At 33.7% G+C, this 16,166-nt stretch overlaps 1 protein-coding gene across 1 annotated transcript; it reads left to right on the forward strand.

Moving 5' to 3' along the window:
• The first annotated feature begins 260 nt into the window (after positions 1–260).
• Positions 261–7,541, forward strand: LOC127812198 (50S ribosomal protein L24, chloroplastic). Its single transcript, XM_052352567.1, has 4 exons — positions 261–466; positions 5,979–6,023; positions 6,849–7,079; positions 7,193–7,541. Exons 1-4 carry the CDS (start codon positions 365–367, stop codon positions 7,400–7,402), a joined length of 588 nt encoding a protein of 195 aa, XP_052208527.1. The 5' UTR covers positions 261–364; the 3' UTR covers positions 7,403–7,541.
• The last annotated feature ends 8,625 nt before the right edge of the window (positions 7,542–16,166 follow it).

Raw genomic sequence — 16,166 nt, forward strand, 5'->3', positions numbered from 1 at the left:
GGTTTGAAAAAATCAGCTTCTACCCTTTCTAAAAACTATAAAAATTGTAAGTTAGAATTTTACAAATTAGAATAAATATTACATTTCTATTTTTTTAAGTTAAAAGCTAAAAGTGACAGCTTTTAACTGCAACAAATAGGCCAAAATCTAACCAGCTTTGTGTAAATATGGGTGATTTTATATCAAAATAATAATAGAAAAAAAGAATATTAAAACCTAATATATATATAGAGAGAGAGAGAGAGAGAGAGAGAGAGAGAGAGAGAGCAAGTCGAGCTTCTTATCCTTTCAGTTTTCCTCCCTAACTCAAGGCGCCTGACCTGTTTCCAGCAGTGGGCACTTCTCTAGAGTCGCAGCACCAACAATGGCCGCAATGGCTGCTCTCCACAGCTCCTTCACTTCTCTTTCTCTCTCCTCTTCTTCCTTCTTCGGCCAACCATTTTCGCCCTCTCTCTGCCCGTCCCTGGTACGCCTATCTTTTCTTCTCTCCTTTTTCCTTTGTTTTTTTAGCCTTTTTAACCCCCTGTTTTCATGGAATTCGAAGATTCCTTCTTCCTTTTTGTTGGCAATATCAGATGGATTTTGCACTGTTTCGTGTAATTTTAATTTACTTTGTGGTATCATCATTTGTAAACCCATCGATTGTTATTATTATGCCACATTTGGACTTTTATTGATGATTTTTGAAATGTGTGTTCCACTGATTGCCTCGTATTCATTATTCCGTGACCTAATCAACACCCAATTGTAGAAATGATTGATGAGTACTTTCATGGAATGTTTGGTTATATCGCAGCATATGCTAGTTTAGTTGATTACATGTAGCCGCAGAAAAAAGACCTGGTTGTACTGATACTTTGTTTTAGTCCATTAATTGAGTACACAACATTATTGTACAAAATTGCATTTCCTTTTCCATGTCCAGTATGGAAAATCATATTTCCCTAAACAATGAAGGGATAACCAGTAAGCATTTTTTTTTTTTTTTGTGTGTGTGGCTTTAAACATTCATTGTTGCTCTCTGTTATTGAGTGTTCAGATTAGTTTGGAAGCCAGTTTTTTTCATTCCATATGTCCTTTTTGTCTTCAATGTGGGTCTTTTTTTCCTTCTACAAGATAACAGAGGAGTGCAAGAATTCCATTTGTAGGATTTGTTATGGATTTTTATTTCAAAGAACACCCATTCAATAAATGAGGCTAGCATCACTCCCATATTGAACCAAATTTACTATCAATATGAACTAGATGATTGCCTTTAACAACCTCATCAAAGGGCACCCTGCAGCCCAGTTCTCTTCACTTTCGATCAGCAAGACGAACATCATTCTCGTTGCACCAAAATTCAGTATCTGCCATCATCAACATCCTGATGAAGCAATATATGAGTCATAGTCAACAACATTTGAAAGGGAATTGTTACCTATTCACCAAATTTTCCAATTAATAATTGTATTTAGTGTTGTAGCCCATAGGAAGAGACAAAAATTTGTCTGGTGAAAAATTACTTAGAAATGCAAGAAAAATGATGGAGCAATCTAAAATGTTGGAACGAACAGAACACTATTATAGAGATAGGTGCAATGCAAAACTTAGTAACTTACAAACAGATAGTAACTCTCAAGGATAAAGCAATCTCACTTGCTACCCATGATAAACTGTCTCCCACTTTGATAGACATCCTAAAGACAAACCTGCCTGGGTAGGCAATGCCAAAACAAGAATTAACGAATATGAATATTGATTAAGCAAAAGATAATTTGAAGATTTTAATATTAGTCCTCCCCCAAAGTCTCTTTCTCATTGTTTTAAAGGTTGTCACAGATCTTGACACTAGAAACTCTAAAATATCTGTATTCTCTCTTATATGCATCTTTGATATATGTAGAATAAAGTCTCATGATCATTAATTTGTGGGTAGAGAAATATTAAGTCCATCTAACTCCACAAAACCGCAGTTTTCTTCCCAAAGTAGAAAGTTCAATTTTTTTCAAATGGGTAGGATTCAGGTCAGTATAGCAGCACTAGCTTCACCTCATTTGTTGCCCTTAAAAAGTTGGAATTTAATGTCTTTATGTTCACAAAGTTATACTCCTTTGTAATTTCAAGAATCAATTTATTCAGATATAAGATGGAACATTTTAGCCGACCTCACATTGTGGGATAAAGGCTTGATGGATTGTTGTTTTTGTTTGCTCTACTCTTGTTTCTGCTTGTATTAAGAAGACTTGTACTGCAACATTAACTAGCTCAAAACCATCTCCAAGGCATAAACTAGAAATAACAACTCAAAAGTGTTTACAGAATTTGTCAATGCTAAAAATCCTAACCACAATGAAAGTATTTATTTCACAAATTGGATATAAATATTGTTCTCTTTCAAGTAGTGGTGGGGTCAGGACCTAGGGTTAAGGGGGGCATTACTTATTTGTCCCCATCTTTTTTATTTTAGAGGGGGGCAAGTGTTAGAGGGCATAATAATTTATATGCACAACATCAAAGGGCCAATGGGTAATTTTAGAAGTTAAGGGTGGGGGAGGGGGGGGGGGGGGTGCAATTGCACACTCTCAATTGTATGTAGTTCCACCCTGCTTTCAATTGATTCTGTAACACCCAAAATGTTTCTAGAATTTTGGGAAGACTTAATTATTAAGGAAAATGATTACCCAAAATTTAAACTCGCCAATTCACAAAAATGGATCTCAGATTTGGAATCTTTTTGTTGAACTGAGTCTGTTGGTATATAACTTGATGGGTTTTGGAGGAAAGGGTTGAGACACAAATTTTAGATAAATACATTGAAGCACATGAGGTGAGATTGCTGAAAGCTTTTGATAAATATTGAGGAAAGATGGAAAGATGAGAAAAGACACACACACACACACACACGCTCACACACAGATATAAGAGAGAGATTGAGATCCTTGAAATGATATATGTGTGTGTCTAAATAAGTATGCATATGTATATATGTGTGTGTGTAGGTGAAACGAGCTAAGGAAAAAAAGGGCTCCCCTTGCCACCCTGTGCATGGAAGAAGAGAAAATAAGAGGGAGGGAGATGCAAAAGTTGACCTTAGAATGGAAAAAAGGGCCCCTTGTCTTTCCCACCTTTGGCTAACAAAACGTAAGAAAGAGAGAGTGGGTCTCTTGAAATCATTGAGAGGGAGGGAGGAAGGGAAGGAGGGAGATGCAAAAGTTGAGCTTAGAATTGAAAAAAGGGGTGCTTGTCTCTCCCACTATCAGCTGGAAATGCCTGAGAAAAAGAGTGAGTCTTGAAATCATTGAGAGGGAGGCCGGGATGGAGAATGGAAAAAGGGTCACTTGTCTCTCCCACCTTCGGCTGACAACACCCAAGAAAGAGAGAGTGGGTCTCTTGAAATCATTGAGGAAGGAGGGAGGGAGATGCAAACGTTGAGCTTAGAATGGAATGGAAAAAGGGCTGCTTGTCTCTCCCACCTTTGTCTGACAATGCCTGAGAAAGATAGAGTGGGCCTCTTGAAATCATTGAGATTTTCTGAAAAGCAAGATATGTAAAGATGGGACAAATCTTTGAATTTTGGTGGTGTGAAAGCATTAGGTGAGGGATTAGTATAAAAAAGAGGTCTGGTCTGTTAATACTACACTATGTAACTCAACTTGAAGAGAAAGAAAAAGGAGGACAGCAAAGGCAGTGAGTCAGGGCAGAAAAGGAGAAGGATGGACCGATGCTAACAAGCTCAAACCTAAGGTGAGGGTTCATTGTCAAGTTTCAAAATGGCATGTTGCATGAATAAATTTATTGTGATATATTGTTCATCTCAAAGCATGAAACTTATTTACCTATTGTTGCATCAAAGAAAAAAAAAAAAAAACAGTTTTCTTTGCATTTCATGAAACTATGGCCATAGGTTTAGACATGAGATTGATAGAGTCAAGTACGCCTTTTGCCACGAGATGAGGGTTAAATGCATCTGAGACCCACGTTGCACAAGTGGGGAATGTGGTAAAAGTTCAAAAGTTTGTTACCAATCTCTAGTCACCAGGGTGTCGAAGTGTTGTTCATGCTCATGACATAAATCATGCATGGAAAATATTTTCTAACTCTCACTAAGTGTTAAGTGCTTACCTCGCACATTCAAATGCCCTCAAGTGGTGCAGGTAGCTTTAAGGGAAAAGAGAAGCTCATCAAGTAAAATATGGTCATATTGATTTTTGTAGTTATTTTCGCATGGTCAAAGCTTACTGTTGTGTTTGGCAGTGACCTTGAATATGGTGTAGCTAGGGTGTTTGTTATTTGGTTGAAATTGTATTGCTAAAGTGGATTTTGTTGTAATATTTACTTGATAACGTTCAATGACACAACGTAGAGGGTTTAATGTATATTAATATTTTGTTTTGGAGGAGAAGTGGATCTGAAACACTCTAAACAGTGAGGTTCGGAGTTTGCTGGTACAAACGTTGTAGTTCAAAGGAAGCAAAGGAAATAAGTTAAACAAAATTGATGACTGGATGCACAGTGTGAACTTCAGCTGCCGAGGGCAACAAGGAGTGAACTGAGGCTCACTCTTTGGCCCCCCTGGCAGAATGCCAAGGCTCAAGCCTCAGTCTCAAGGAGAAAAGCTGGGAGTGAAGCTCCCAGCATAAGAAAGCCCCAAGTCCAACACACACCCTAGGGTGGCAGTGTTGCATTATATATGTGTGCGTGCACGTGCATGTGCTTATATGATTAATTAAAAGGATGGGGTATTTAATTGTGCAATGGGGAAAAATTAGGGCTGCTACTGAGGAGCAATTTACGACTTCTAAATGGATTTTAATGCAGTTTAAAATTCAAGATTCAATCCTTCGCGTTCGAGTATTATTAATTTATTACCCTTAATTGATAAATAAAAATAAAGGGTGTCACCCACTAGAGTTCAAAAAGATAAACTCAACCCAAGGGCTGAGGTTTAAGTAAACTCTAACAAGGTAAGCAGGAAATTTATTTCCATGGAATTTATTATATAAAATTAATTAAGTATTGAAAAAGAAAATCCTGTTACAATTGGGTGACAAATAACATCTCGGGAAAAGAATGGGTGTTGCTGATTTGCTGTTTATAAATAAAGGGCTAGATTTAAATTCTTTTACTTGTTTTTACTTGACTATTAACATATGAACTCATTAAGTATCCTGTATATGAAATTTAAGGACTGGCTGAGCCTAAACAACTATTTTCAAAGCGCAGCTCAGTTGAACAATACAATCAAGCCTTAATTAACCTGACTTTATTGGTCTATATGTGATGCCAAGACCGATGTATTGTGGGTTTGGATGAGCCATGCAGGCTTTCAGGTTTCAGGCCAATGCCCTTCCCTAATAGAAATAGAAGGAAATGGGTATGGGAAAGCTCAGTGATCTAGTTGTGGAAAATTGTGTCGTCGGGACCTGCTCATATAAGGAACCACAGCATAATGACTGAACACTTCTCTGTTATTAGTTTGTCCGAGAACAACTTGTACGGTACAATGCACCTTCTTTAGTTGCTTATTTTAAAGCCTTTTAAAGGTCAGTGAAAATTGGAAATCCATGTTTGTTCGTTTGTTTGGTAGTAGCAAGTAGAAGGACTGTAAAATATTACCTCTACTAATCATTTACTTTCCTAAAGTTGTTTAGAAACTATCAGATTGATGTCTAGCAGACTAACAAGGAATGTACATTATCGTTTCTGAATGGGAAGATTCTATATGGGTTATATTTTTTTCTTCTAGTTTGATAATATGTTCTTAGTGTTTTGATTGTCCACGGGTTTAAGTTGTGGAGACAACCTCTTTGCAAAAAAAAAAAAAAGAAGATTGCTTACAAATTCAATCCTCTCCCAACCCTCACACAGCAGGGAGCCTTGTGCACTGTGGATACCCTTTTAGTGTTGTAGCTCATGGTTTAATTAGTTTTAGATGTCAAATTTGTTATTATTTCCTTGATGAGTTACTGACAATATTTGGTGTAAATTACATGCAGGTCAAATCACATGAGAATCCATCTCCTACCCCTATAGTAATGAAGGTTGGTATTTTGATTCTGCTTTTCATCTCTCAATGTGTATGGCTTTCATTTTGTTGGTTTTAATCCTCTTAGCAAAGTTTGAGGTATGCATAGAAAGAGATGATATAGGAAAAACAACAAACATGTCCGGCAATCAGTACTTAAAGCATACTCCAATCATCTGATCCCAATTAATCGTGTTGCAAATGCTTAAACTTTACCATATGGCTTCGTTGAAGAACTGTTGGGATGCAAAGAAAGTAGGATGACACTGTTAAAAGGGAGGCCTTTGCTATTGCGTTGCTACCCATTCTTCATATTGTATCCTGGAGAGTGCTGGTCAAAGTGACATCATTATATGAAGTGTATGTTCCAATGAGCTACTTCAGTATCCATGAGCATAAGAGATTTGAGCTCATATTGTATCATGGAGAGTCCTTGTCAAATTGACATCATTATATGAAGTGTTATGTTCCAATGAGCTACTTCAGTATCCATGAGCATAAGAGATTTGAGCTCGTTTTGAGCTAACTGAATAAGATTTTGTGTAAGATTGGCAAGACCTTGAAGAATTTGCAGCTCCTTGTTGTGGTCATCAAACTGGCTATGTTTTACTGGTGTATTCAAGCTGCATAGACAGCTCCATTCTAACAACTGGGTTACTCTGAGCTGAACAAAAAGCGCCAGATCATGTTCTGATTACTAGAATAGTATCTTCATGGTTATATTAGCTGAATAGGGTGTAGTTTGTATCTTGCTGCTTGATAAGCTTTATTTATTTAGTTTTGCTAAATGAGAAGCTTTTTTTATCATTCACATTATTTGTTTTTTTTCTTTTCTTTTCAGCTGAAGAGATGGGAGAGGAAAAAATGTAAGCCAAACAGCCTTCCAGTACTACACAAAATGCATGTTAAGGTTGGAGACACTGTAAAAGTTATATCTGGACGTGAAAAGGGTAAAGTTGGAGAGATTACCAAAATCTTTAAGCATAACAGCACTGTGGTAGTCAAAGAAATTAACTTGAAGACCAAGCATATGAAAAGCAGGGAAGAGGGGGAGCCAGGGCAGATAATCAAGGTCTTTTTACTCTTTAGTTTATTTGCATGTGAATGGAGAGTCGCAGAAACTGTAATTTGGCATCCTGATTTTTAGTGAGGGTAAAGAGATAGTTGTTTGTGTGTTACTTTCAGGTTGAAGGACCAATTCACAGCTCAAATGTGATGCTCTACTCCAAAGAACAGGATGTAACGAGCCGAGTGGGTCACAAGATACTGGAGAATGGAAAACGCGTCCGGTACCTCATAAAAACAGGGGAAATAATTGACAGTGCAGAGACTTGGAATAGAGTGATCAAAGAGAAAGAAAAAACAGAAGCAGTAGCTGCTTCTTCTGCCTCTTAGGGACGTTATCCCATCCCACTGTAGCCACCAGGACTGTATTTCTCTTCTGGGCTTTCCTTTTTCTGCTTCAGCCACTTATGATGATTACACATTTTACTGGAAAAATAGAAAAAAATAAAGAAGAAAAATATTTTGGTCATTCTGGGATTGTCTTGGAACAGAATTGCTTCTTCTTCTTCTTCTTCTTCTCCTTCTCCTTCTTCTCCTGGTGAAGAAGGACAATACAGCTGCCAGCTGCCATTCGGTTACTATTTTACAGTTTCAGGATCTGTTCTATGTTTGCAAAGCCAGGAAAATGGAGTTTGGGAATCTGATAATACAGTGAGATGCTCTTTAAGCAATAAGGATGTTGACCATTCTCCTTCAAAAGAAAAGAAAATCTTGGTTATGTTGGCTGCTCAATTTGCTTAACTGAACATGAAAATACTTTGGGATTAGGATTCTCTTAAAGGATAAAACTCATTTTAAGCACAATTTGATAATTAATACAATCAAAAAGTTAAAAAGTAACAACTACAACAATTTAGATTATTTCAATATATTAAGTAATCATAGCCGACCCAACAGAGTTGGGGGTCTTAGGGGAAAGGATTTAGGTGAAAAGATTTGTTGAGGCTTTCGAATATTAATTTTTTTTATAAAAAAAAAAAACACTTTTTTACATAAATATTTTATTATTTTATTAAATAAAAAAAATAAAATTAAATCAACTACAAAATATAATAATCTCTTAATGATAATAAATTTTTAATTAAAATATAATGTCTCAGAGATAAGAAAAAAAAAAGCCAAACAACTTAGAACAATAAACAAAGAAAAACAAAACTAAATTTTCTTGAAACTCTAAAAAAATCAGTCTGAGTAAAAGATTATACATTTATGATTCTCTTATAGAAAGAAACAAAACAAAACATTAAACCGATAGCATTAAAAAGATAAAATTCACCAATAATGAGAGAGAGAGAGGGGGGGGAAAGAGGCAAAAATTGGGAAGGGAAAATAAGTTTTATGGGATATTGGAATTTGAAAATACCATAACGGTTAAAAATTGAAAAATGAAGGGAAGTTAAAAAAAAATTATAATGTTTTGTATTTAAATTTTGTAATAAAATATTAATTATTAAATATATATATACATAAATATTACAAATTGTTAAAATTTGGGGGCCTAATGCCATGACATACATGGCTTAAGGGTTGGGCCGGCTCTGTAAGTAATAAAAAATATTGTATTAGCTGCTTGTTAATGACAAGGGTAAAAGATAAGAAACATTATAACTATATTAGCTTTCAAATTTGTGAGAATATATCTTATTTAATTTTTTTTTTGAATCTATGAATTATATATGATACTATATCATGTCAAATCATATTCTTTATTAAATTATACTTAGCATATGAGTTTGCATTAATCGCAACCAAATTTGAATTTGGAGAGCTGAGCTATTTCAAGTAATAGATTCTTCTTATAAAAATAAATAAATAACACTCTATGTTCCACTAGCAAAGAAAAAATAATTTAGACTCGCTTAAAAGAGATTTGAGACCTAACTTTTTAAATAGCAAAGAGGAAAATAAAAATTTTCTTCCAAGCTTAAAAAATAGCCAAGTAAAGACAAGACGTTGGAGATATTTTCCCTTCATTTTTGTCCTTTGTTTTGTGTTATTTTTATATATTTTCTTTTAACCTATTTGTCATTGTCGACCATTGACTATTTAATGACTCCAAAAGGTGTGACCATGGATCACTCATCACTCATACTTGTTGGTAATAGATTAAAAAAATTTAAAGATTGTTTAAGAGAGTTTTTAGTTTTTATTTTTTATTTTATTTAAAAGTAAATTTTTTTATAGGAAACAAATAGAAGCTTAATGGTGGTTCATATTTTTGTTTTGTGTTTTTTTTTAATATTTTTTTAATTCATTTATCATTTTTAGTAATTAACTTATTATGTTGAATAATTAAAACTCTCACATATTATTGTTTAGGTAATTAAAAGAAATGTGTCTCGTAAGTAGGCCATAGGCCATTCACAATTCCTACCTACTCTCGCATAATTTTTTTTAGCAACGTCAAGCACTTGACACTAAGAATTGAAAAAGGAAAAATAAAAATAAAAAATTGTGAAAATATTTTTGCTAAAATAAGTTTGATACTTTTGAAGTTTAGAATAAATATAAAAGAATACATTTGACTTTTATAAAATTACAAAAAATGCCATCTTATTATTTATCTCATTCTCCTCGCTTCTCTTATTTCTCATATCTCTCACATTCATAGGCTTATAGTCATGGACAAACATGTTTTTACCTTTTGATCATTTTCACTAGCATTTGTCCCCTTTTCCTACCTACTTTTGTTTTCTCTCTCATAAACAATCCACGGGGTTAACCCCATTCTCATTTAGAGATTGGGTTTATACAAAAATGAGCTTTTGTAAAAAGACAACGAATCAATTAGTTGGGACCTTAATTTACTTAGGTAATATTTGTTAATTAAGATATATATTGAAAAAAGTGAAATATAAAAAGTATTCCAAATAAAATTATTTTCTATTGTGTTTGTTAAATTTATTTGCCAATTCAATAAAAAGAAGTCAAGCGACTTCTTATTTAGGATTGTTCACATAAATTTATTTCCACCTCTTCTAGATAAATTTATCTTAGACCTTACAAATAAGAAAAAATGACCTATATGCCCCCCCATTATATTCCAAAAAAGTTAACAAATAGTATGATAGAAATCTTGGAATGGTTTTCAACCTTATCTTGACCATTTCATATCTTGGTTCGGAAAGCATTCCAACCTTATGTTGATACAATCTTATCTTACTTATTTTAATAAACGCTACTCTTGTGGGATACTCTAAGAAATTCTTAAAATCTCAAAATTCAAAAAAATTTCCAAGTGTTTTACATATCCTCAGATAGCTCTAAAGAGTCTTCCGGGCAATCTCCCTTGGAGTCCCCGAAGAGTTTCCAAGACGATCGAGCCTCAGCATTGCATAACTCGAAGACACAGCTAGAGTCTTTTGGGCCCAATTCACCTGGTGGCTCCAAAGAATCTTTGAACCCACTCGGAGGAAACTCATCAGGGCACTTTCACCCTTGAAGACCTTCTAGGCCCTCCGGCCTCACGCAATGCATCTATCCAAAAAGTCTAAAGACTCTCGTTAGTAGACCCCACCAAGTGTCTATAAATACTCGCCTGCTTAAAGGCAGAAGGATTTCTTTTTTTCAAATCTTTTTGGAAGTCTTTCATACTCGTTGGACTTCTATCTGTGCTTTCTAGTCACGAGGATTTTAAGACTCTAACCTCTACAAGACTCATAGAGAACCAAAGACCTACCTTGGACATATTGCGTGCATACATTTATACTTGTAGCTACATTTCATTTTCTAAACATCAATGTCTAACTTAAGTATCAGAGGGCCTGCGTGGGAAAGATCCTTGCGTGCCATCTGATCGATTTTGTGATGTAAATACCCGAAAGACCCTAAAGACAGTCACTTAAAAACCTTCTGGACCTATCCAGAGACCGCTCCCTGAAGACTTCTTGGATTCTTCTGCCCCAAAAACTCCTATGACCCTCTGGGAACCTGAAGCCTTAACCCCGCTCAGGTCAGATCCCTATTCTCATTGACCCTTTCTAGCCATCTGAATTTTCTCAAGGACTCTACTCTAATTGTTCTCAAAATAAATAAATTTAATTATTATAGTTAGACAACAATAATTTGATGTCATATGTGGAAAATGAACAAGAAGTCATCAACCTTGAGACAATTTGTGAATACTGACAGCATGGAAGTGCCATTTTATTATGGAAACCCTTAGCAACACTCGTGCCTTATTATGCAACACCTCCACGTAGCTCAATTTCCAAATCCTTCTAGGAGTCAATAGGAATCTTCCACGTGATTTTTCTCCTACTATTATGGGCCTTCTAAGACTTTTCCTCTACTATTATGCTGGCCATCTAGGGAAAAACATACCTTCCCATTGTCACTTGAGAATCAGTCAAATGACATGGGACATACTGGGAGATATACCTCCAAGTGTTTAAGAGAGTTTTTAGTTTTTATTTAAAAGTAAAAATCTTTTCTTATAGGAAACATATAGAAGCTTAATGATGGTTTATATTTTTGTTTTGTGTTTTTTATTCTTAATATTTTTTTATTCATCTACCATTTCTAATAATTAGTTACCATGTGCTGAATTGTTAATACTCTCAAAAACTGTTGTTTGGGCAATAAAAAGAAATGTGTCTCGTAAGTATGCCATTCACAATTGCTAGCTACTCTCACATAACTTTTTTAATAATGTCAAATTCTTGTCACTAAGAATTGAAAAAGGAAAAATAACAATAAAAATTGTGAAAATATTTTTGTTAAAATAAGTTTGATACTTTTGAGGTTTAGAGTAAATATTGAAAAATATATTTGACGTTTATAAAATTACAGAAAATGCCATTTTATTATTTCTCTCATTCTCCTCCCTTATCTTATTTCTCATATCTCTCCCATTCGATCATTTTCACTGGCATTTTGTTAGCAAAATCTCCTCCCCCTTTTCCTACCCTTTTTTATTCCCTCTCTCATGAACAATCCGCAGGGTTAACCCCATCCTCATTTAGAAATTGGGTTTATACAAGAATGAGCTTTGGCAAACAGATGACGAATAAATTAGTTGGGACCTTAATTAATTTACTTAGATAGTGTTTGTTAACTAAGATATAGACTGAAAAAAGTGAGATATGGAAAGCATTCTAGACAAAAGTACGTTATATTATGTTTGCAAAATTTATCTGGCAACTCAATAAAAAGAAGTCACGTGACTTCTTATTTGAGATTGTTCAAATAAATTTATCTTTTTCTCCTCCAAATAAATTTATTTTGGATTTTATAGAAAAGAAAAAATAACACATATGTCCTCCATTGCATTTCAAAAAATTTAACAATCCATATGATAAAAATATTGAAATGTTTCTCAATCTTATCTTAATCATTCTATATCTTGGTCTGGAAAGTATTCAAACCTTATGTTGATACAACCTTATCTTACTCAAAATACAAACACTACCTTACTACATATTGTTAGTGATGTTCCTTAATACTATATTTAGATGACGTCTAGCATGTGTGTAAAATACATATGATATATCTATGTATATCTTCATAAAAGACAAGTTTGCCATCATTCATTACTCTCTAGTCTGTTATATAAATGAATCCTGAATTTTCTGTTTGAGAGTCTTATTCTTAAAGGTGATAAGAATTTGTGATGAGATTATCTGATAACTGAATTTTTTAAATATTCCTAGTTTTTAGATTAATCGAATGGGGACTCTGATTAATCGAATATGGACGATATGATATTTACTATCTTGATTAATGTGAGATACTAATGGTTAAGAGTGATGAGTCACATCCCATATGGTATGTGATGTTTTTAGTAAACTCGTTGGTGGTTGTTGGAGAACAACATGCTAAATGTGACATCGATGATTGATCACATGGCATTGTGAATAATGATCTTGTCATCGAGTTGTGAATGTATAACTTATCCTTTGACTTAAACTGACACAGTTGTCTTGTGTATTGGTGTGCGGGATTTTCTAATGCATCGAATCATCTAATTGCGAGGTGGGGACGTTCATCTATGTGATTCCGTATTATTAGTCCAAAGAGGCAGATGCTCAAGGATATGATGCGTCAGGAATAGCGGGCAGGGCTTGTACATGCTATAGTGCATACAAAAAGCGAAGCGAAGAGTTTCAGGGGGAAGTATCCCCCTGAACCCCCTCTGTTCCACCTGTCTGCACCCGTGGTTCACTCACTAGAAAGAGAGGGAATGTAAGATTTCTTTTTATAAGAAAATGAGCTTTCAGGGGGGTGAGGCAAACATCTTGTGTGGTCTATTGTTAGTGTGATGGGAAAGTCCTTAGCCAAGACATTATGATTAATCAGGAAAGTATTTTCTGAGGTGTCATCTAATTGCGTTGATAAGATTTAACATATAGCTATTGAGTTTGTGAGTTTATCGTACAATGACTCTCGCTCCCTCGAGACGTTGAGTGATGAAAGAATTGTATTATATGGTAATTGTCAACTGTAATAAAGTCGCTTGAAGTTTGATTTCATTGCCTTTTATATTGTGTTAGGCCATTGCTAAGTGCTTTCCAGGACCTTTTAGAATGTCTCGAGAACATGGAAAGATTCTCGTAGCGAGTCGAGGTGATTCGGTTGGCATTAAAAATGGTTTTAGCGTTATTTGATTATTATTAGACAATGAACTTAGAAAGTCACACACCATATAGCGTGACATCTGGTATCGATACTATGCACCTATTATGTCTTGGAGATCATTAATAATTAATGATAGGTTTTGATATGTCATTTAAGTGTTAATGACATGGTTTGTTAAAACTTAATGAATCAGTTGTAGTTTCTTTAGAAACAGCAGTGGCAGTCGACTACTTCATTTAGACAGTCTACTGCTTCGATAGTTGATTGCTTGAAGCTAACAGTCGACTGTTACTACTGCTTTAGCCCAAGTTTGTGCCTTACACATGGTAACAAATTAGAGAGGGCAAGTGGTGAAATTGAAGGCTTCAATTTGGCCTCTAGAGATAGAAAATCAAAAGGGATTTGCAGAGAGTGATTTTTGGCTTGGCTTTTGGCATTGCTCTATTCCTTCTACTTCCGTTTCTATCACATAAATATTTACAGATAGCTTGACTATTACGTTGGGTAAACCTGGATTGTTCGGGAAGATAAACAGGTGCGAGTGAATTAATGTCCTCAGGCTAGCTCGGGACAAGGACTGGGACTTGGTATTAAATAGCTTGCTAGGTGTGGATGGAAACCCTTCACGTGTTGAGGAGGATTCACTTTTAATGTATAAACAGTTTCTACACCCACCTGACATCATGTTACAGGTACATTATTTATTAGATTTTATTTAATGAAATATCGTGTTACTTAAATACTAAAGTTGTGTATAGTAGATGTATTTATGACTTTCGTTGTGTATATCTAATACACAAATTTGAGATTTTACCTACACCATAAGTCAAATCCAACACATACACTAAGTTGTAATTTGTTTTTGACAACCTCATTGTGTCTTCTAATCCTGTTATGAGTAAACATATTGTTTCTTAGAAAATAACCTATAGAGGAGGGGGGTTCTATAAATTGGATTTCAAGAAAATTTTCAAAATTTTTCTTCGAAGTCTTTTTGTTTAGTGAGTTTGATTTTAAGTGTGTTTTGTTGATGAATAGTATAAACACAATCAAACATAAATACACAAGAATTATAGAAGTTTGACTTTAAGAAACTGTATCAAGCTTCAAGATTTTAATATGGAACATTAAACAACCACCTTAGCTTTTTGACATGAGCTAAAAACCTCAATATAACATCCTTATTTAATAAAAATACTCTTGAAACAAGTCAAAACTCCTCAAAGTAAATGCTTTATCCTCTCACACACAGATGAATTAATTATAACAACAATAAAATGATGTTGCAATCTTTCCAAAGGGTTGAGCCAACTTCCTCATATTAATTAAGTTTTAATGATTAATAAAAATATTTTTATGATATAAATGTATTTTTTCTCATATAAAAAAATAAATTTATTTTGAATTAAAAGTGAGTATAAAGAGTAAATTTATTTTGAATTAAAAGTAGATTGTTTTTAAACATATTTCCTTCTTTTGATTATTTATGTCTCAAAAGCTTATGTTTAAATTTTCATTTATTGATAAATGTTTTTATTACTTATGCAAAAAATATATTTATTTTGAATTAAAGGAGAATTACTTTTAAACATGTTTTCTCTTTCTTATACAAAAAGTAAATTTATTTTGAATTAAAGAGAATTGGTTTTAGACACGTTTTCTCTTACTCATTCAAAAAGTAAATTTATTTTGAATTAAAGGAGATTGCTTTTAGACATGTTTTCTTATTTTAATAATTTATGTCTCAAAAGCTTATATTTAAATTTTCAAATCTTTATTTCTTATGTAAAAAGTAAATTTATTTTGAATTAAAGGTGAGACATGTTTTCTTATTGTTTGATAAAGTTTAAACATTTTTTGAATTTCAAATTTCATATTAATCATTTCTTTAGTGGCTAAAATGCTTATAAATACCCCCAAACTCATTTTTTGAGTATCCATTGCACATATTACACATCCAAATCTCCCAAAAGCTCTCAAACTAATTTTCAAGTATTCTAAGGCTCTCAAAGATTCATTGTTCATCCATCGAAGAGCCACAAAGCAAGAGGAGAAAAGTTCTTCAAGTCTTCTACGACAAATCCGAACTTATCCATTTAAGGTTATAAATTTATTTATTTAAATATTATTGTCTTGTATAATTTGTTCTTAATTGCTTATTTGTGTCTAAATATGGATAAATTATTTATAAATATTTAAATTATTATTGAGAATTGTATAGGTTTTCTAGATCCATTAAAATCTAAGTGGATATAGTTTTCAAGGTAAGTTAGAAAGAAAATCTTGGTGTAGTGGTTGCCTAGAACCTATTGTAATTTAAGTGTGTATATAATTTTCAAGGTGAACTAGTGTGAAAACTTTGGTGATTTTGATTTAGTGGAACCTTAATGGTGGTTAGACCTTGTGAGAGTGGACTAGGTGTATGTGTAATATCCAAAAAAAATAAATAAATAAAATAAAAGTATAAATTAAATTTATCTAAATTAGTTTAAATTAATTAAATTAGTTAATGAGTTAA

Source organism: Diospyros lotus, chromosome 10, assembly GCF_014633365.1.
Source record: "Diospyros lotus cultivar Yz01 chromosome 10, ASM1463336v1, whole genome shotgun sequence".
Taxonomy (NCBI): domain Eukaryota; kingdom Viridiplantae; phylum Streptophyta; class Magnoliopsida; order Ericales; family Ebenaceae; genus Diospyros; species Diospyros lotus.